Below are 20,949 nucleotides of genomic sequence, written 5' to 3' on the forward strand. Positions count from 1 at the left end.
GTAGGTCTTGCAGGAAGGAGCCCGTTTAGAGGTGCCCTGGATGTCATCGTGGACTGGGGCTACAGCAACCCCCTCATTTAGGACTTCTCGGGGTGGTAATGAAGCTGGACAAATATCTGAGAGAATAACTGGGGGGCACAGAATAGTACTGGGCCAGAGCAGAGCCAAGAGCTGGCCATCTGCTGCCTGCACTCTCCCAGGCCCCGGCCTGCTCTGCCTCCCCACCAGACAGGCCCCACGGGCCCTGCAGACATGGGGGGTGAGCAGGCCTGCAGGTGCTACCCTGTCCCCCAGAGTGTGCCACGCTGATGCAGGAGGCCAAGCGGCTGCTGGTGGAGTCCACGGACATCCTGCAGGAGCTGGCGGCCAGTGAGGCCGCCGTCCGTGCACAGCAGCAGCATATGTGTGACCACGTCTGTGCCACGCTGGCACAGAAAATGCGTGAGACAATGGAGCTGAAGGTGCTTGTCTGAGGGAGGGGGAAGCAGGAGGGGAAGGAAGCAGGGGGTGATCGAAAACGGGGGGTCGCCCCGGGGCTCCCAGGAGAGACTCACCATGGCCTTTGGGCTGATGCGGGGGACGATCCATCGGTGCACCAAGTTCAATCACGAGATGGCCATCACCCACGGCCTCATCAAGGTAAGGCTGGGCCAAGGGTACGGGGAGGGCCAGGCCCGGGGCACAGGCCTCACTGGTCTCCACACGGCACCGCACTAGGGGCCCTTGATGAAGGATCATCTGGAGGTTCGAGAGAAGCTGGACAGACCCCTGGTCCGCGTGTACCAGAGACATGTGGGCACCCAGCTCCCCGAGGCCCTGCGGCTGGCCCAGGTACACCCAGCGCCGCCCTGCCCCACACAGCTGCTGGGTCTGTTCTCCGGCGGGCCCCTAGCAGGAGGCCAGGCCACACCTGTCTGCTGCCCTGTCTGATCCCAGCTCCCACCGCTGGTGTCCCTCACCCCTGCCTACAGGGCATGGCCCCTCCCGGGAGTCTCGAGCGCAGGTGCACGTCTGCCTCGCCCCTCCCAGGCTCCCACCTCTGCCCTGCCCAGCCCAGCCGCTGCTTCCTGTGCAGCACACCCGATCCTCATGGGCTGGTTCAGCCCTCCCTGACCAGGAGGCAATGCATGTCTACGCACACACAGGCACATGTGGACACACATACCTGCATATATGGGGCCAGAGCAAAAGGACAGCAGCGAGGGGTGCCTGCTTGGCACACAGCCCATCTGGGTTGGCTCCCAGCACCCTCTGTGGTCTCCTGAGCAACGCCAGGCATGATTCTGAGTGCAAAGCCCGGAGAAGCCCCTGAGCAGTGTCAGATGTGGCCAACAAACAAAAACCCAAGGCAAAGACAACATGCACACATGCACGTGTGCGCCAGCCTGCAGCTGTGCCATCTGCGTGCCCCTTCACAGGGCACTGATAAACTGCAGCGCCACATCGCGCACATGGAACAGAACCTGGAGGAGCTGCAGAAGATGCGCCAGAGCCTCGCACAGAGCCTCAGCAGCAAGAAGACGGGGCAGGACGTGGACCACAAGGTAGTGCGACTGCGCCGGCGCCAGCGCCGACCACACGTGTGCACTGTGCAGGCGCAGCACCCGGCCAGCGAGCCGGACTTGGAGGCACGCGCGTAGCAGGCGCCGCCGTGCCCACCCCCCCCTTCTTGTGCCCTCCTCTTCTCCTCACACCCGCCAGCGGGACAATAATTAAAAATGACTGTAACCGCTTAGCAATGGGTGCCTCGAGGAGCCTCCTTCCCGCGGCACTTCATGGTGGAGCGAGGCAGTGAACCCAGATGCTGGGCTGCAATCCTAGGACCCCCCCCCCCGCCCCTCCCCGTCACGCTGGCACCACTGGCCACCTCCGCTCTAGAGAATGGATGCACGGGGGCCTAGAGTGATAGTTCACCATGTAGGGCATTTGCCTTGCACATGGCCGACCCAGGTTCTATCCCTGGCAGCCCAAATGGTCTCCCCAGCCCACAGGAATGATCTCAGAATGCAGAACCAGGAGGAACCCCTGCGCACCTCGGGGTGTGCCAGAAGAGGAGGGGAGAGGAGGGGAAGGAGTGGAGAGGGAAGGGGGAGAGGAGGGGGGAGGGGGAGAGGAGGGGGGAGGGGGAGAGGAGGGAAGGGAGAGGAGGGGAGAGGAGGGGAAGGAGTGGAGAGGGAAGGGGGAGAGGAGGGGGAGGGGGAGAGGAGGGAAGGGAGAGGAGGGGAGAGGAGGGAGGAGGAGAGGAGAGGGGGAGAGGAGGGGGGAGGAGTGGGAGAGGAGGGGGAGGGGAGGGGAGGTGAGGGGGAGAGGAGGGGGGAGGGGGGAGACTGGGTTCCTACTTCTCAGAGCAGGTCCTGAGGAGAAAGGGCAGTGTGCCGAGTGCTCAATGCCCTCTTCAGCTGAGGGAGCTGAGGACAGTGCACTTAAGCAAGGTGCTGAGGTCACAGCAGGAAGGCAGAAGGGCTGGGGCTTCAATCCCAGACACTGGGCAGGACTTGGGTTCACCTCTTAGGTGAACTTGGGGTGACCCCCGGCATTGCGCCTGTATGGGCAGTAGATTCCTTGGAAGTTTATTGTCCAGGGTCCCTGCATGGTGTGAGCAGAGTTGTACTCCGTGGGTGGGGACAGCGAAGGGGGGTGGACAAATCTACCAGCCCCTTTGTGAGTCTGCTCAGGGAGAGCGCCCTGTCCACACGCGGAAGCCCGGCTTCCAGCTCCCATCACATGATCCTGACAACCTCAGGGAGCAATTCCCATGCACTCCCAGGTGTGGCACAAACCCCCCACCCAAAAAAAAAAGGGGGGAAGTAAACAGTGCCTGCTCTGATCCGGGCGAGACTGGTGTGGCACCTGTGCGCAGGGCTCCCAAATTGACCTTCACAAAGCCCACCTGATTGTGCCCTGGGGGCAGAGCTCACTTTCTCTGTGCTGCCCCTGGCACGCTGCCATCTTAGGATTTCTGACGTCAAGCTGTGACAGTCTGTCCTCCTCGAGCCGGTGTCAGGGAGTGGCATGCGCAGAGTACAGGCCAGTGCTTCATGTCACAAATCCCTCTAGACACAGTGGCTGCTGCAGAGGATATGGCAAGTGGGTAAGTGAGGGACTCACAGATGCTTCCCACCAGCAGGAACTCACCTGCAGGGCTGGGGCCGGTCCTGGAGAGTGTTCCATCCTCTTGTCACAAAGCCCACCCGTCACAGGACACGGCATAGAGCAGAGGCATGAGGGGCCAGAGGGGGTGAACCTGGGGCCGCGCCCTCATCACTCCTGCTGATTTTGGCCTTGGGTTCACAGAGGGTGTGGGAGTGTGCGGCCTGCAAGCCCCGGTTCCCTCCCTGGCACCTTCCTTCCCCAAGCACTGCTGGGTGGGCCCCAACGTGGAAGCAAGCAGAGACCACGGCGGTTCTCCCTGCACTGCGGGCACCTTTGCCCCCAGACTCCTGTGGGAAAGAAGCCCAGGCCTCTCCCTGCAAGCCACCTGCCCACGGGACACACAGGCCCCCATCCCTATTTCTGGGAAGAAGGAGAAAGAGGAGCCCTGGCCCAATGGCAAAGTTGTCCTCAGTCCAAAACTTCCAGCACCTGAGCCGTGCATCTCCTACCCTCCCTGGGTACCGAGAGCGGCAGCAGAAGGGACCAACCCCAACACTCCAAGGGTGTCAGATTAAGGCTGAGCTTTCCAGAGGAAGCAGGACCAACACAGACGGACAGACATGGAGGCACAGACACGAATACACCGACATACAGACAGACACAGACAACCCTGGTCAGCCGCGGGGTGGGATCCCAGGCAGATACCTGGAAGAGGCCGCCTGCTAGCACTGGAGGAAGCATCTGCATCCAAGCAATCACCTAAAGGAACAATGAAGATGGCAATCCCTCCCCTCTTGGCTGGACAGGAAGCTGCTTGTTTTGAACACAGGAGATTGCTATCTCTGAAGCCGTTGCAGATGTGAGGAAAGCATCCAAAGCAGATGTGAGGAAACGCCAATTTGCAGACTAAGCTCATTGGCTTCCCACCTACGCCAATTTTTGGCGGTCCCTCTAAACCGTTGCAGCACCCCCTTCCCAGAAACCACATGGGTTCAGCGGTGTCTCTGCAGCCGTGCTCAGGTACAGCTCACCCACCCCAGTCTTGTTGACACAGCACCCGATCAGCCCAGCCACCTCTACCCAGCCCGCCTCTGAGCTGCCGGGGACAGTCAGGGCGCTCGGGGAGCTTGCTGGTGACACAGGTGTGGGTGACCACAGGGAGTGGGTGAGACTCGGGACTCTGAACAAGAAGGTAAGACATGGTGAAGGGCTGAGCCTGCGCTGTAAAGGCGGTCAGGATGGCTGAAAAAGGGACTCAGCAACAGAACTCAGGCCTGGCACGTGGTGCCCTGGGCGCCGTCCCCAGCACCACCTGCTGCCAGGGCTGCCATAGTGTGCGCGCCAGCCAGAAAGGAGCCTGAGATGGTCCCTGGGCCGGGTGGGCGGGGACAGGCACGTGTGGGTGCTCCGCTGACTACTCTGTATGAACAGCCACTTTGGCCCATTCATCTCAAAACCGATGGCTTCGGTCTCCCCGAGACCTGGCTGGCTCTCACTGTGCAGGACAGGCCCTGGCACTGCCATCCCCGAGAGACCAAGGTCACGCGTGGGCTGGAGTGTTAGTCAGGCTGTTCCCGGTACTGCGGCACAGCATGAGGAGAGAGGCCGTCTCCCTGGAGATGGCACCAACCCTGCTCTGGCCACGGTCAGGGGGCTGGGAGATGAGCTCCTCTCCCTGCCAGCTCTTGGCAGAAAGGCCGAGGCCACCTCCTGCCACGCGCTGCTCGGGCATCAGCACCTGATGATTAACCTCCCGGCTGCACCTCATACCTCCTAAGCAGCTGAACCGTGAACGAGATGAGGTCATGGGGTGGTGTGAACCCTGGTTCAGCCCATTGGTGGCATCATCCAGGGCCACTGCCTGCCCCTCCTTCTTGCGTCCACTCAGGAAACAGGCAGAGCTCACTACTCTACCTGGGCACCACCCAGGCACCAACTGCTGACCACAGACCCCTCCCAGGACCCACAAAGAGGTAGGTGTGGGGGAGGGTGTGAGGGGGACTCCGGGCCACTGACCAGCTGTAAGAGCCTGTTGGTGCAGGAGCATTGGTGTCCCCCCAGGGACAATGCTGTGGTGTGGAGAGCACAGAGGGACCCAGATTCTTAAGGTGGTGAGACCGATCTCCCAAAAAGCTTCCGTGCCTGCGCACGCAGAAGCCCCTCATGCACTGCGGGCGGATTGTTTATCGTGTCTCCTTACAGAGGACCGGTCCGTCACTCGAGCTCACAGGGTCTCGGTCCCTGGGTCTGGCACTCAGACACTGATTCTGAAACCAGCATCATTATCCCGATGGTCTGTGCCCTGCACATATTGCCGCTGGCAGCAGAGATGTGGTGCCAGTTGCCTCCTCCTTGTGCCCCGCCTCACGGCCCAGCACGGCCCTGAGCACGTCTCAGGAACACAGCTGGGGGCCAGGTTCGCTTTACAGAACTGAGCCATGTCCACCTGGCAGGGAGGCCCCAGGTGGGAGCCAAGTTCGCCTGCCGCAGCTCTCATCTATTTGACCATGCTGGGGCTTATGGGTGACGGCTTCTGAACCCAAATCCTTTTGCTTTGGCGAGGGGGGGTTGCTCCCAAAGGAGCTTGGGGAAGCAGATGGCTCCCCGACTCGGAGTCAGGTTGAACCTGGGGCTCCAGCAAGGCCCAGGAGCCCCCTCCACCCGCTTCCATTCTGTGGAACTAAACGATGTTGACTCACACTGAGAGACAAGCTCGCAAGGTGCTGGCCCCGCACTGCCCTGCCGGCACCTGAGCTATGCCAGGCGCTCGTGCTTTCCTCCCAACACGGGCACACAGCCCTCTTCAAGGCATCTTGAGCCATTCGCCAACAAAACAGAAGCAACAGGGGGCTGAGACGCTTCCTCATGGTGGGGCCAGAGCCACAGCACAGCAGGAGGGTGAGGAGGTCCGATCCCTGACATCCCAATGGTCCCCTGAGCACCACCAGGCATGATTCCTCAGCAGAGCCAGGAGCATCACTGGGTGGACCTCACCCCTCCAAAAAAAAAAGAAAGAAAGAAAAAAAGAAGCTTCCTCACTGCAAAAGACACCAGAGTAGGCTAAAACATTTGCTCACCACTAGCAGCAAGGGCCTTGAGCACCCCCAGAAACCGTGGTTTTGCTTTGTGAGGAACCTCAGCGCCCTCTCCACAGCACGGCAGCTGTGCACTCCAGCCCAGGCCTTCTGAGGGCGCTTATCTCTGGTGTGCAGGGGTGTCAGTGTTGGCCTGCACTCCCCTGACAGCAGTGACAAGCGTCCTGTGCTGTGTGTTGTCAGAGTAGCTGAACCTCCCTGAAACTCCGTTTTCTTCCATGACTTCCTCAGGATTGCAGATCCAGTTCTGTCAGCCTTGGTAGGTGCCTGAGAAGGGCCAGCCACATTCCTGGGCTCCCGTTTGATTGCAAATCTTGCAAATCACTAATTCAGAGACTTGCAAAACTTTGATATATTCAGGGAGGGAAGCAGAGCCTGGGGCTTCTGGGTGTGTTTCCTGATGCCAGGACTCAAATCCTGCCTGACAAGATGCCGATATGCAGTCTGCTCTTGCCCTGTCAGACACCTGGGGTTGTTTACCCTCAAGAAGCCAGAGGTGTGGGGCCCTAGCCCAGTGTTTGGGCAATATGCCCCCTTTCATCAGGAAGCCTCGGGAAAGGGCCTCTGGGTGGAGGTCAGGACCTGAGCTCCAAGGGGCTGCTTGACCAGATGGGCTCACAGGAGCTTCAAGGAGGGGGAGGGGGGCTGGAGCATGCAGCCCCACAGCAGGCTGCATGTGGCCCCACTCCTGAGGGCACCTAGAAAGATGGTGCCCAGGAAGCATCATCTGTTTCTCAAAATCGTCTCCTGCTTTTCTGCAGAACAGCCCAAAAGGGTTGGTAGGCTGGAGGTCTGTGCTAGGGGAGCCAGGCCCACAGCGACGGCCGCAGCGCCTGTCTCGGGCTGCCTGAGCCCTGAGCGGGGAATGACCCATGTGTTACTGACGGAAACCACCAGTGGGCTGTGCACTGAAGTCAAGTCTGGCCTTTGGTGACTGACTGAAATCCAATCTGGCACAAGAGGAGCTTTGCGTCTCGGTCAGCAGCAGTTCCAAAGTCTCTGAAGGTACATCAGAGACGAGGCTCTGGAGGTGAAATGGGTGCCCAACACGCATGGAGCCCCGAGGAAAACCCTGGCACCTGCTTCCTCTGAGCACCTCGGCTGTGCCCCCAGGAGAGGACAACCCTGTCCTCGGACCACGCAGCTCCCCAACCTCTGTCATGCTTCCTGAATGTCTGAGTAACACCTGCTACACACACACACACGCACATACACAAACACGATGCACATACATGCATGTAACATGTACACATGCACACATATACGGGGCTGGCTCCAGCACGAAAGGCGTCTCCTCTCTTTCTCTTCCAGTGAAAAATGTGATTTTAATCACCATCCTAGGAGCCTCTGCACAAGCAGGGGTGCTACTCTGCCTCTCCGACGAGCAGGCTTCCCCCGGTCATCCAGAAGGAACATAGAGGTTTCCCTGCTCTTTCTCGCTCCACGCCCAGCCCTCCACAGGAAACAAAAATAATTTTAAAATGGTTTCTTGGGACATGGTTGTCATGGGCAGCTGAGCCATGTTAGGGACAATGAGGTATACTTTGCAAGACTTTTGGGTGCTGCTGGAGACGGCAAAAATAGGGAGAGAGGAGAGGACAAGGAGGCTGCGTGTGTGCAAGCACAGAGCCATGGCCACTAGTTCAGGGTGACCTTGCACTGAACACAGAGCTCAAAAAATAACTCAGGACAGAGAAGACAAAGCAAGAGTTGCTGGACTCTGACATGCCAAGAGCCAAGGTGAGGTCTCTCCCGATGTCCCTGACAGTCTGAGTGGCCAGGAACATCTTTATTTCTCACGAGAAATCTGAGGCATTTTTGATTTGGGGATCACATCCGGTGATGCTCAGGGCTCACTTCTGGCTCTGTCCTCGGGAATTGCTACTAGTGTGGAATAAGGGAGCCGTGTGGGATGCTGCATAGATAGAAGCAGGGTTGGCTGCATGCAAGGAAAACACCCTCCATGCTGTCCTATAAGTGAGGTTTGCCAGGAAAGTCCGAGGGGGTGCCACAGCATGGGGCTGGACCTGTGCTCCTGAAATGGAAGGTGGGTGGGTGCACTAGAAAAGTGTACCAGGGGACAGGACCTAGCAAAGAGCCTAACACAAGAGTCTTGGGGGAAAAACAGCTCAAATTCTAAGAATCTTTCCTCTGGAAAAAGCTCAACCTTATGAAAATGAGGTTTGTTCATGGCAGCATTACTTGTAATAATGAAAATAACTATGCCTAAAGCCTAGAAATACATCAAATAACCAGCGGGGAATGATTAAACAGATTAATGAGCATCTGTCAGTGAGGAACTGCGATCATGCATCCAGCAGAGCCGTGAGTATGTGGAGAGGCTAGAATGGCAGAGAACACCAAGGGTTGGCCTGCAGCCTGTCTGTCACTAGCCAGTGTGGGGTGTGGTCCAGTGGCCATCACTTAAGTTCTACATGCACATTCTTCTCAAACAATTCCACTCAAACCTGTGTCCAGTAGACACCCAGCCCCAGATGCATGTGCTAGACCACGTGCCTTTCCACAGCTGCCCAGAGCCAGCAGAGACTGTGCCACTGCCTGCAGCGACAGATTGGATGGATGATGGATGCCATGAAACACAGTGTCTTCAGAGAACCAAAAATGGGTTTGGAGAAGGAAAATATATATATATATACTTTCATACAGAGAGATAGAGCTAGCCAGACAATGGGTAGATGGTCAGGTGGATAAATCCATGATGATGAAGATAGATATGTGGGGGATTTTTAGGTTTTATTTATTTAGTTAGTTCGTTTTGGGGCCCCACTCAGCAATGTTTAGGGACTAAACCTGGCTCTGCACTCAGGGATCTTCCTGATGGTGCTTAGGGGTGCTAGGGATAGAACCCAGGTTGGCTGTATGCAAGGCAAACACCTTACCCACTGTACTATGTCTCTGGAAAATTTAAAACATTTTAAATTTCATGGTGGCAATGAGCAAAAATTTCTAAAATGGCTTCTTAAAAAAGAAGACAATTAGAAAGGACTGATAAATCCTATCAATAAGTGATGCGCTTGGGGCCGGAGCGGTAGCACAGCGGGTAGGGCATTTGCCTTGCACGCGGCCGACCCGGGTTCGATCCCCGGCATCCCATATGGTCCTCCAAGCACTTCCAGGAGTAATTCCTGAGTGCAAAGCCAGGAGTAACCCCTGAGCATCGCTGGGTGTGACCCAAAAAGAAAAAAAAAGTGATGCGCTTGAAAATTCAAGATAAATGAATCACACAAATACAGTCCTGTACAAACAGGGTCAGACACCAAAGGAAGTACACTGAGAGTCCCCCTCCACAAATCCCATCGACAGCACTCACCTCAGGGCCAGCACTGGGGAAACACCGGCCAGCCGCGTCACCTTGATGCAAAAAGGCAGGACAGCGTGCGCAAGACTGTCCTGTGGCTGTTTGTGTTGCCGTGAAGTGCATCAGATGTGAAATTTACCCTGTCACCCATTTCCTGGTGTACATCTCATAGACATGGGTTCTGTCGCCTCAAAGCTGTTACCATAGAACCAAGTGTCTGTGAGAGGCGCAGATGACATCACGTACCTGGAGCTTTACGGATCATGAGGTGAAGGGAGTCGACCTCAGAGGAAAGGGGACCCAGGAGAGAGGAAGGTCTGGGGAAGAGAGGGGGGCTGAGGTAGCTGGAGAGTGTCCAGTAGACCGCTGCTCCATGCCTGTGCTCAGGGCAGAGCCCTCCTGGCTAGCTGGAACCCTCGGGGCTGGGCAGGACACTGAAGACTGGACCCTCCAGGCTTCCTGCCCACCAGGCCAACTCCTGCAGGTGGCCTCAGAAAGTTACTTCTGAGTCAGTTTCTGCCTCCATGACACTCTGCGCCTGGGCTGTGAGGCTCGGAAGATGGTAAACAAGCTGGTGTTCCCTGACCAGAGGATGAGGAGGGAGGAAGTCAGTGATGATAGAAATGATGGGCCGATAAGAGCTGGGAGCTGGGGCTGTGCCAGCAGATCCTGACGTGGCCTCAGTCAGGCTCAGCCTCGCTCACCCCAGGGGATCTGCTCCATTGCCTCACCAAGGTGCAGGTAATGGCACACCCTTCGTGTGCCAAGGGTGTGTCCTGGCCACAGGAGCCACCGAGACAGAAAAGCTGCTGCCATAAAGGGCCAAACGTGGGATGAAGCTCCCACACAGCCTTCCCAGGAGGCGCTAGGAAGGCCTGCACGACGGCCTCCCCGGCAGCTGGGGCAGTGGGGGACGGCGCTGACTTGGAGGAGTCACTTCTGGACGCAGTAAGTGAGGCAATTGTCTGTCTCTCTTCCGCCTTCTCCCTGACACTTTGGATAGAGCCACAGATCCATCCATCCTGCCTTTCACTTGTTCCCTTGATTACTTGTTTGCTCCACCGGTCCTCTGTGCCCACAGTCCCCGGGGTCACTTGATGGAAACCGGACAGGGAGCCAGGCTTCCGTCTGCACACGCTCCTGGTGCAGCCACGCACATCAGCGTCAAAAGCATCTGTGAGCAAGTCAGAGCCGGCAGGGCTGGGGGAGCCCCGGGGACACCGGGAATAAGCCCGCCATGGAGGGAGCACTGCAGCCAGTGCGTGAGAGGCTCGGAGCGCGGAGGAGGACCTGACTCTGGTTTGTCTGGCTCCAGAGTCCATCTGTTTCCATTTTCTCTCTCACAATGCCAGGTTTCTCTTTCCTCACAGCACCGGCTTCAGCCAGTGTGTGTGTAACAGAGAAATGGGAGGAGTAAATGTTTCTTTTTTTTTTTTTTTTTTGCTTTTTGGGTCACACCCGCCAATGCTCAGGGGTTACTCCTGGCTCTGCACTCAGGAATTACTCCTGACGGTGCTTGGGGGTATCATATGGGATGCTGGGAATCGAACCCAGGTTGGCTGCGTGCAAGGCAAAAGCCCTACCCGTTTGTGCTATCGCTCCAGCCCCAAGAGGAGTAAATGCTTTTTTCCATCACAGGCCACATAAATGAAGGAAGTATGTCTGTCTTATGCAGTTTATTCCCAGTGCCTACCAGTTGGCACCCAGGAAAATGTTGCTGAATAAATATATAGTGGTCAGGGAGCTGGAGCAATAGTACAGCAGTAAGGTGCTTGCCTTTCATGTGGCCAACCAGTGTTCGATCCCCAACATCCCATATGGTTCTCCCATGCACTGCCAGGAGTAACTGCCAGACCCAAAATCCAATGTATTTGGTGGCCAGATGATAGATGGATGGATGAACAGATAAGATGAATGATGGATGGTGAAGGCCTGGTTGTATAAGATGGACGAGTATTGGGTAGATGGGTGGTCGATGGATGGATCAATGGATGGGTGGGTGCTGAAGAGATGGGTGAACCCGGGGGTGAGTGGTAGATGGAGAGATGAGTGTTTGGTAGGGGAAATCAGAGCATACCTGATACTACCAAAATAAGCAGAGAAATGAAGAAGCATTCCAAACTGAGGAGGAAGTGTAAGAAAAGATAGTTAGATGGAAGCTGTCAAGAAAAGTGACAGGGTCCAGACCAACAGCGGAGTGGGTGAGAAGCCCTCCTTGCACGGGGCCAACTCAGGTTCCATCCTCGGCATCCCATGTGGTCCCCCAAACCCGCCAGGAGTAATTCCTGAGTGCAGAACCAGGAGTAAACTGACCATTGCCAGGTGTGGCCCAAAAAATAACCAAAACTATTGGCAGTAACTAGTCTGCTCAGTCAGAATAGGACTGGACCAAAGATGAGAGCAAAGAATGTGGACGACATCCCAGTTCAGGGAAGAGATACGGAGAGGGGCTGATTGTTGGAATTTGAGACACATGGGGATGATCCAGCATGGTTGGTATTGGTGACATTCTCACCCCAGTCCTGAGGGCAGTAGGAAAGGGTCCAGCACTGGATCATATGGATAGGCCTTTCAGGAGACGGACAGCAGTAGGGTGTCTATTTGGTGTTAGAAATCCAGAGAGACAAACCTTTCTGTCCTCTGAACCCCCTGTGTTTCTCTTGGAGACATTCATCCTATTTTCTCTTGACCCCACCAGGGTCATTCGAAGTTGCTGAGAGCCACATCAGAACCAGAGGAGACATGAGCAGCCTTCCACCTTTGGAAGAGGTGGGCTGGGAACAGTGGGAGGGAGGAGAGAACATCACGGTTCATGAGCACTCGGGAATGGGGGCAGAGGGCAGAGGGCTCTTAGCACTGGAACCAAGGCGCGCCTCAAAGTGGAGCCCATCTCTGTCTCAAGATCAAGCTTGAGGCACCTTGGTCTCCAGCTTTTCTCCTGATAAGAGGAGCTGATCCCCAAATCCTTCTTTGTCAGAGAATAAGGCTGGGCCTCCGTGTCAGAAATTCTGAGAGCTGGGGCCAGAGTGGAAGGATATTTGCCTTGCATATCTGAGTTTGATCCCTGGCACCCCATTGGGTCCCCCAAGCACCGCCGGGAGTGATTCCTGAATGCAGAGCCAGGAGTAACCCCTGAGCAACACTAGGGGTGACCCAAAAAGCAAAAAAAGAAAAAAAGAAAAATTCTGAGACCTGAGCTCAGTTACTTGGGCAGGACAGGGAGAAAGGAAAAGTCACCCAAAGTGATCATCTGGAGAGCTTCTGCCAAGCACATGCACGCGTGTGTACACACGCTCTCTATTGCCTGTTTGGAAACCAGCTCAGATCAGATCTACCCTAAACAAGCCCCCGTGAGAACCAGCCCCGGCAGTGTCACCGCACTGGGCTATCAGACTTGGCAAATGAAAATAAAGCTGCCCCCGGGCTGCTAAGAGCCCCACCATTCAAGCCCACGACACGGAAGCTTTGAGGCTCGCCCATGCCGAGACAGCAGTTTGTCTGAGTCTTGTGTTTTTCTTCTTGTCTTATTTTGTTGGTGGTGGTTTTCCCAAGTGTGACTCAGCTGCCCTGGACCCTCAGGCCACGCCCCTTCTCCCCACTTCCCTCCCCTGGCTGATCTTGTCATCTTGGCCCAGGAGGCGTATGACATGTCAGGCGCCCGCCTCGCCCTGACGCTGTGTGTCACCAAGGCCCGGGAAGGTTCCGAGGCCGACCTGGATGCCCTGGCACGCATGTTCGAGAAACTGGGGTTTGACAGCACCACGAGAAGAGACCCAACAGCCCAGGTGTTGTGTGGGCCCCTGGGCTGGGGAGGGGCCCACAAGGGTGGCAGCCGGCCACCCTGAGCCCGGCACTTACTCTCACTCTAGCAATTCCACGAAGAGCTGGAGAAGTTCCGAGAGGCCATGGACGCCCGGGAGGACTTTGTCAGCTGTGCCTTCGTGGTGCTCATGGCGCACGGCGTGGAGGGTCTCCTCAAGGGAGAGGACGGGCAGATGGTGGAGCTGGACCGTCTCTTCAAGATTCTGAACAACAAGAACTGCGAGGCCCTGAGGGGCAAGCCCAAGGTGTACATCATACAGGCCTGCCGAGGAGGTGGGACCCCAGCTCTCACAGAGAGCCCCTGGCCCACAGCACCAGGCCCCGGCCCCCCTGCCTGGCCGGCTCTCCAGCCCTTTCCCAGACCCTCTCCTCTGCCCACTTTTCTCCCTGAATTCCTGGCCCTCTTCTTGGTGTTTCAGAGCAACGGGACCCCGGGGAAACCATGGGCGGAGATAAGATCATGATGGTCACCAAGGATAGCGCGCAAACAATCCCCACGTACACAGACGCCCTGCACATCTACTCCACCATGGAGGGTATGGCCGCACCCCCGCTTAGCATGGAGATGCACCTCCAGCAACCCGAGTCGTGCCTCCACACCCTGCCTGGGCCCCCTGGTGCTTGGTCCCTTGAGTGGCACCCATAGCCAGCCTCTGGAACCCGCAGGGTACATCGCCTACAGACATGACAAGGACGGTTCGTGCTTCATCCAGACACTGGTGGATGTGTTCACCCAGAACAGGGGGCCCATCCTGGAGCTGCTGACCGAGGTGAGTGGGGGCAGCTGCTTCCCAGTCCCCTGTACCTCCCCTCCCGGGCCCCTCTCTGGAGCCAGCACACGTCGCCTGTCAAGACGCAACCAGCGCGGGAAACATCCCTGAAGCATAGCTGTGCAAACTGCCTCCTCTGAGGGGCCCTGCTTCCGTGGACATGAAGAAGAGAGTCCACTCAGAGACCCCACCTCTGGCACGGAGCCCCCACCAGTCAGACATGCCCTCTCTGTCCCCTAGGTGACCCGGCGGATGGCAGAAGCAGAGCTGATTCAAGAAGGGAAGCCAAGGAAAGTGAACCCTGAGGTCCAGAGCACTCTCCGGAAGCGCCTGTACCTGTACTAGGGTCCTGTCAGGAGCTGCCTTCACCCTGCAGACACCTGGGCCGCAGCCACTCTCTGACCCGCTCCCCAGGGCCTCTTGGCCTGTTCTGTCACTCCTCCGACAGGTCATCCCTCTTTCTCTCCTAACCCTGCTTAGGGAAAGCCGAACAGGAGTGACCTCTAGCATGGTGGTCAGGCCACCTCCTGCAGACGGCATTCTGCACTTCTGACAGGAGGCCTGGGGTCTGCTTCACCCACTTCCTGTTCGTGCTTCCCCGTCAAACCTATACAGAGCCGCTGGTTACACTCAGCCCTGCCCGCTCACTGGCCTCTGCTTGCTCGCTAACTCCCGGCCAAGCCCTCCCGGCTCCTTCCCTGGCGCTGAGCTCGTCTCCTCCAAGCCCACGCTCACTGCCCCTTCCACTGATGCCCTTTGGCAACCAGAGTCCTTCAGTTTCCCACAAGTTTCCCATCTTCCTGGGCTAGCAGGCTGGCGCCCTCTCATTCACGGTCCCGACTCCTCCTCCTGTCCCGGGTCTCTTCTTCCTAATCAATGCTACACAGAGGAACACAAGCTTACATGCATGAACTCACACACTCTTGCATATGCACATGCACCCACATGTGTACACATGCATGTGCATGCATTCACACAAGGATGTGTTCTCCAAGAGAGCTGTCCACTCCTATGTCCTCTCGGGCTATTTTCCAGACCAGACAGGAGAACTGCATCGAGGGCCACTGTCAGGGGCCATGAGAAGCCAGTGTCATCCTGGCTCCTAACTGGAGAGTAAGCTTTGGGGGAAAGCTCACTGGGAGGGCTGCGGTGATGCCCGGAGCCCCTCGGAGCAGCCACTCAGGGCTCTGCACTGCGCCCAAGTTGCATCCTTGGTGCCGCCTTTCCCAGTCCTGCCCCACCTCCAGCCCCGGCCTTTTCCAGAGAAATAACATGCGGTCACCAGCACCCTTGAAAATGGGCACTACACAGAGCCTTCTCGCCCTAGGCCACCTGCAGGGACCTACAGCCCCTCTCGTAGCCTGGTCTGGTGCAGGTGTGCTCCGGATGTGGTGTGTGCTGATCAGTGATTACTCTCATCCTGAATCATGTGCAGTACCAAAGAGAAATGGCAAATTGGCAAATCAAATCTTTTATATGGGTGGGCTCTATGATGTGGAATTATTTCTCAATAAAGCTGCTTTTAAACAACACCTGGGAAAATTTCTTTGTGAAGAAAACTTCCTGAACCACGTGGTGTTGGTGCCACTGCCCGGGGTGTCCTCTGAGCCCACCCTGGAGGGTTTCCACAGCCCCACAGAGAACACTTGGCTCAGACACACCGAGGCCACACGGGGCGGGGGGGGGGGGCAGCCCTGGTGGGCTCCGTCCATGCGGTCCTCGACAGAGGGGGGTGGGCAGGGCTGGCATGAGGGACTGTCATACCCCTCCTCAGGCCAGAGCTGCACACTGAATCCTAAAACAAAAACTCATGTCTTTGTGACTTTTCTGAAAGTTTAGAACATCTGTATTTTATATTTTGTGAATTTGTGTTCATGGTCTATAAATATTCACATCCCGAGTACCTACGAGTTTCAGGTATTCGGAAGTGCAGAAGTTACCCCCCACAAACAGCAATGACCAGGCAGAGCCGGTCCCCAGGGTGCAGCCAAAGGGTATGATGAAGGCCCGGGACCAGATGAAGCCTCCAGCAGGAGCCCATGTAACTGCACCTTCTGTGGGACCTGCCACTGTCAGAATACAGTCACTTCTCAGGCAAGGCCTCTGACTGGCATATGACTGTTTGAACATTTTGCTAAGAGTTTGGATTCTGCTCACACTTGGAGCTAAGAAGCCACAGCTTCCAGATGAAGCTGTCCCACCTGTCCCCTGTGTAGCCTCCCTCAAGGCTCTCCATCCTCTGGGTTTTTCCAGTGGAGGGTGTAGACTACACCCCGTTATCTCAGTAGAAATGGTGTGAGCAGGGGCTAGGGTGATTCCACAGCGGGAGGGTGCTTGCCTTGCACATGCCACCCCAGGTTCAATCCCCAGCATCCCACAGGGTCCTCCAAGCCCACCAGGAGTGATCCCTGATTGTCGCTGGGTATGGTCCAAAATCAAACTAACAAAGAAATGGTGTGAGTAAGATGGAGCCAGAACAACCCTCCCTCCCAGGTCACAAGGGGCTGGCGCACCCTCCTGCCAAGGTGCCCACCAGCACTGGCTGGCCATGCTCCTGCCTGAACGCAGGCCCCATGCACAGACAGGGTTGTGGGTGCCTCCTGCTGACCGCATGGCACAGTCCTCAGCCCGCACAGCATTTCCTGAATGTTCTTTCATAAATGCAGCTCGTTATTATGGTATACCTACACAATAGAATGCTACTCAGCTATAAGAAAAATCATACAATTTGCCACTACGTGATGAAACTGTGCCCAGTGAGGTCCCAGAGGAGGAGGACAGACACAGAGTGACTCTCTCAGGGGAATAACTGAAGGCCAAGAGCAACAGAATCTAAGATCTGCTCTGCAGAACTGAGCTTATCATAGCAGTGAGGTGGGAGGGAGTGCGGGCGGCATTGTACCAAGGTTTAATGAGGGGGGACCCTCACAACAGTAGAGAGAAATGGACACTCTGGTGGGCTGAAATATTTAATATAACAATATTTCAATTGTAGTACTGAAACTTGCATTCATAAAATATTACCATGAAAAGTATCAAAAAATTGTAAATCAGGGCTGGAGTGATAGCACAGCGGGTAGGGCGTTTGCCTTGCATGCAGCCAACCCGGGTTCAATTCCCAGCATCCCATATGGTCCCCCTAGCACCACCAGGGGTGATTCCAGAGCCAGGAGTAACCCCTGAGCTGGGTGTGACCAAAAAAACGCCAAAAAAAATTGTAAATCATGGTGACTGAAAAAAATATTAAGCAAAGGTGTCAGAGCACTGGGACAGCAGGTAGGGCACTTGCCATGCACGTGGCCATCTAGCCTCTCACAGCTCATCCAGCATCCCCCCAGATCCAGGAGAAGTCCTGAGCATCGCATCAATAAAGGAGCCCCCAGCAAAGAATGCCACACTCTCTCCCCAAGCTCTTCCACCTTTGGGGCAGACTGGTTAGAACCCTGACGGATTAGCCTGGAGTTTTGTGAGAAGATGGTAAAACTGGTAAAAATCAAAACAAAACAAACAACAACAAAAAGCCCTTCTGGCCTTTTGAGCAACCCCCCAGTCCCTTATCTGCATTGGGACCTGGAGGGACCCTGTCCCCTGGCCATTCCCTGGGATTCTCCACCAAGCAGGTGGCAGATTAATGGAAGATTCACAGAGGCTGCAGAGGCCCCCCTTTCTGGACCCTCCCTCCACAGTGGGCCCTGTGAGACCCTGCCCCACAGTCATGTGGCACAGGGTAACATTAGTTTGTCCTTTCTCTCTTGCCGCAGGGAGTTTAGGTTTATTGGGTTGCAACCATTCACAGTGCTCCTGAGGCACTCCCATTCCTCCGTGTTTACCTGTAACCTCTTTCTTTTTTTTTCTTTTTTTTATTAATAGTTTATTTTTAATTAGTGAGTCAACGTGAGGGTACAGTTACAGATTTATACATTTTTGTGCTCATGTTTCCCCCATACAAAGTTCGATAACCCATCCCTTCACCAGTGCCCATTCTCCACCACCCGTAAACCCAACATCCCTCCCACCCTCCCCAGTCCTGTCTCCTCCAACCCCACACTGCCACTATGGCAGGGTATTCCCTTTTGTTCTCTCTCTCTGATTAGGTGTTGTGCTTTGCAATAAAGGTGTTGAGTGGCCATTGTGTTCAGTCTCTAGACTATATTCGGCCCACATCATCCTTCCCCCACATGACCTCCAACCACATTTTACTTGGTGTTCCCTTCTCTGAGTTGCCCAGAATGAGAGACCAGCCTCCAAGCCATGGAGACAACCTCCTGGTACTTATTTCTACTATTCTTGGGTGTTAGTCTTATAGTCTATTATTCTATATTCCACAGATGAGTGCAATCTTTCTATGTCTGTCTCTCTCTTTCTGACTCATTTCACTTAGCATGATACTTTCCATGCTGATCCACTTATATGCAAATGTCATGACCTCATTTTTTCTAACAGCTGCATAGTATTCCATTGTATAGATGTACCAGAGTTTCTTCAACCAGTCATCTGTTCTAGGGCACTCGGGTTTTTTCCAGATTCTGGCTATTGTAAACAGTGCTGCGATGAACATATAAGTGCAGATGTCATTTCGACTATACTTTTTTGCTCCTCTGGGATATATTCCCAGCAGTGGTATTGCTGGGTCAAATGGGAGCTCAACCTCTAGTTTTTTGAGAATTGTCCATATTGTTTTCCAAAAGGGCTGAACCAGTTGGCATTCCCACCAGCAGTGTAGAAGGGTCCCTTTCTCCCCACATCCTCTCCAACAGCGGTTGCTTTTGTTCTTTTGGATGTGTGCTAGTCTCTGTGGTGTGAGGTGGTATCTCATGGTTGTTTTGATCTGCATCTCTCTGATGATTAGTGATGTAGAGCACTTTTTCATGTGCCTTTTGGCCATTCGTATCTCTTCCTTGGAAAAGTTTCTGTTCATTTCTTCGCCCCATTTTTTGATGGGGTTGGATGTTTTCTTCTTGTAGAGTTCAACCAGTGCTTTATATACCATTGATATCAACCCCTTATCTGATGGGTATTGTGTAAATATCCTTTCCCATTCTGTAGATAGTCTTTGTATTCTGGTCACTGTATCTTTTGCGGTGCAGAAGCTTTTTAGTTTAATGTAGTCCCATTTGTTGATCTCTGTTTCTACTAGATTGCTTAGTTCCGTGTCATCTTTGAAGATACCTTTATCTTCAATATTGTGGAGGGTTTTGCCGACCTTGTCTTCAATGTACCTTATGGTTTGTGGTCTGATGGTGAGGTCTTTAATCCATTTTGATCTGACTTTTGTGCATGGTGTCAGGTTGAGTTCTAAGCCCATTTTTTTGCATGTGGTTGTCCAGTTGTGCCAGCACCATTTGTTAAAGAGACTTTCCTTACTCCACTTCACATCTCTTGCTCCTTTATCAAAGATTAGATGATCATACATTTGAGGTTGTGTGTGGGGATATTCCACCCTGTTCCATTGGTCTGCAGCTCTGCCTTTGTTCCAGTACCATGCTGTTTTAATTGTTACCGCTTTATAGTAGAGTTTAAGGTTGGGGAGGGTGATGCCTCCCATCATCTTTTTCCCAAGAATTGTTTTAGCTATCCGTGGGCGTTCCATATATATTTCAGGATTGCTTGCTCCGTTTCTTTGAAGAATGCCATGGGTATCCCTATAGGGATCGCGCTGTAACCTCTTTCTTTGTGCTCTACTTCCCCAACAGGTCAATCATCTTTAACTCCTAATCAGATGCTTGTAAATAAATATTGCTTTTCTCTCGGCCCCTTAAGTCCTTTGTATAGTTAATTCAGAGCAACACCCTTTTTGTATAGCACAGGAAGACAGTTAATGCTATGCTTTTGTAACTTGGGAGTTAATTGACTCTGAATAACATTCACTCCTGGGCATCTGTTTTCTTGACTTAAGCCTCAGTTGCCCTTACTTCCTAGATCCCCCAAAGCAGGGTCCCTACAAGGGACTGGATAGACTCAGGGCAAGCTGTGAGATACCCTTGCATCAAAATGGGCCAGGCCAAGTGCCATAATACTTAACTATAAGTTAAGAGCATGGTCATGGACAAATTCTGTCATGATCCAAAGAGTAACAATTAGAATAGGACCCTGCGAGGGTTAGGAAAGAAAAAAAATCTGGCCTGAGCACTGTAGTCTGAGATCTATAGCGAGATGTCCCCAGGAGAGCCACCCTTTAAGTTTAATGTATCTCTTACAGTGTCCATACAAAATAACTAATATTAAGAAATAGAATTAAGATGTTAATTAAGATGTTAATTAACTTGTTGGACCAAGGAAAGGAGAAAAACCTCTAGGTGGTATTTCTGCCCTTGAGCCTGATCTCCTGGCTGCAGGCGATCAGGAAGGGCTTTGCTATGTTGATTGTGCTCCCCCCAATGCTGGAGAGTTGGGGAGAGTCTGAGTGTGGAGAGATGAGGGAGGGAGGAGGGGGGGAATGGGGGGCTCAAGGAGACTGGGCGGGTGTGTGGGGAGAATGGAATAAACAGCAACTGATCACCAACCAGCCTGGCCCTTGTCTCCTCCTTCGTCCACCCATGGCATCGGCTGTCCCGGGTGGGGGAAGCAGCACGTGCCCACCGAACGCAGGCGGCGAGAGAGAGCTGCCGGGATGCCTAGTTGCCTGGTGACTACACAACGCAGGATCACCGGAAGCCTGTCCTACTGCTAGGACCACCCCAGGGAACCCAAAGCAAGTGTTCAAGCAAACCTGACACACAAGTTCCCCGTCACCCCCAGTGACAGGGCCCTGGAGACAGCTCAGCGGGCGGGGAGCAACCTGGCACTCAGGCCCACGCACAAGCCACAGCACCCTGCCGCTCCCCGAGAACTCTGGGTTGGGTCCTGTGGG

The 20,949-nt window shown here is 54.7% G+C and overlaps 2 protein-coding genes across 2 annotated transcripts in view; both read left to right on the forward strand.

The window, feature by feature from the left end:
* The window catches only part of CCDC105 (coiled-coil domain containing 105), a 6,113-nt gene extending 4,473 nt beyond the window's left edge, over window positions 1–1,640 (forward strand). Inside the window, exons 3-6 of the mRNA XM_055124595.1 lie at window positions 297–461; window positions 544–639; window positions 718–831; window positions 1,419–1,640. Of these exons, the coding sequence (XP_054980570.1) occupies window positions 297–461; window positions 544–639; window positions 718–831; window positions 1,419–1,640 (597 nt within the window). The remainder of the gene's footprint in view (window positions 1–296; window positions 462–543; window positions 640–717; window positions 832–1,418) is intronic.
* Window positions 1,641–12,249: 10,609 nt separating this feature from the next.
* Window positions 12,250–14,444, forward strand: CASP14 (caspase 14). The gene is made up of 6 exons (XM_012934542.2): window positions 12,250–12,276; window positions 13,143–13,292; window positions 13,377–13,602; window positions 13,749–13,865; window positions 13,996–14,099; window positions 14,340–14,444. Exons 1-6 carry the CDS (start codon window positions 12,250–12,252, stop codon window positions 14,442–14,444), a joined length of 729 nt encoding a protein of 242 aa, XP_012789996.2.
* The last annotated feature ends 6,505 nt before the right edge of the window (window positions 14,445–20,949 follow it).

The sequence above is a fragment of the Sorex araneus genome, chromosome 2, assembly GCF_027595985.1.
Source record: "Sorex araneus isolate mSorAra2 chromosome 2, mSorAra2.pri, whole genome shotgun sequence".
Taxonomy (NCBI): Eukaryota; Metazoa; Chordata; class Mammalia; order Eulipotyphla; family Soricidae; genus Sorex; species Sorex araneus.

What these genes read in the sequence shown, in the direction of transcription:
- CASP14 (XM_012934542.2), top strand. Translation starts at nt 12,250, where the DNA reads ATGAGCAGCCTTCCACCTTTGGAAGAG. An exon ending in CATACAGGCCTGCCGAGGAG is followed by an intron (nt 13,603 to 13,748) that starts GTGGGACCCCAG and finishes TTGGTGTTTCAG; the next exon opens with AGCAACGGGACCCCGGGGAA. An exon ending in CATCTACTCCACCATGGAGG is followed by an intron (nt 13,866 to 13,995) that starts GTATGGCCGCAC and finishes TGGAACCCGCAG; the next exon opens with GGTACATCGCCTACAGACAT.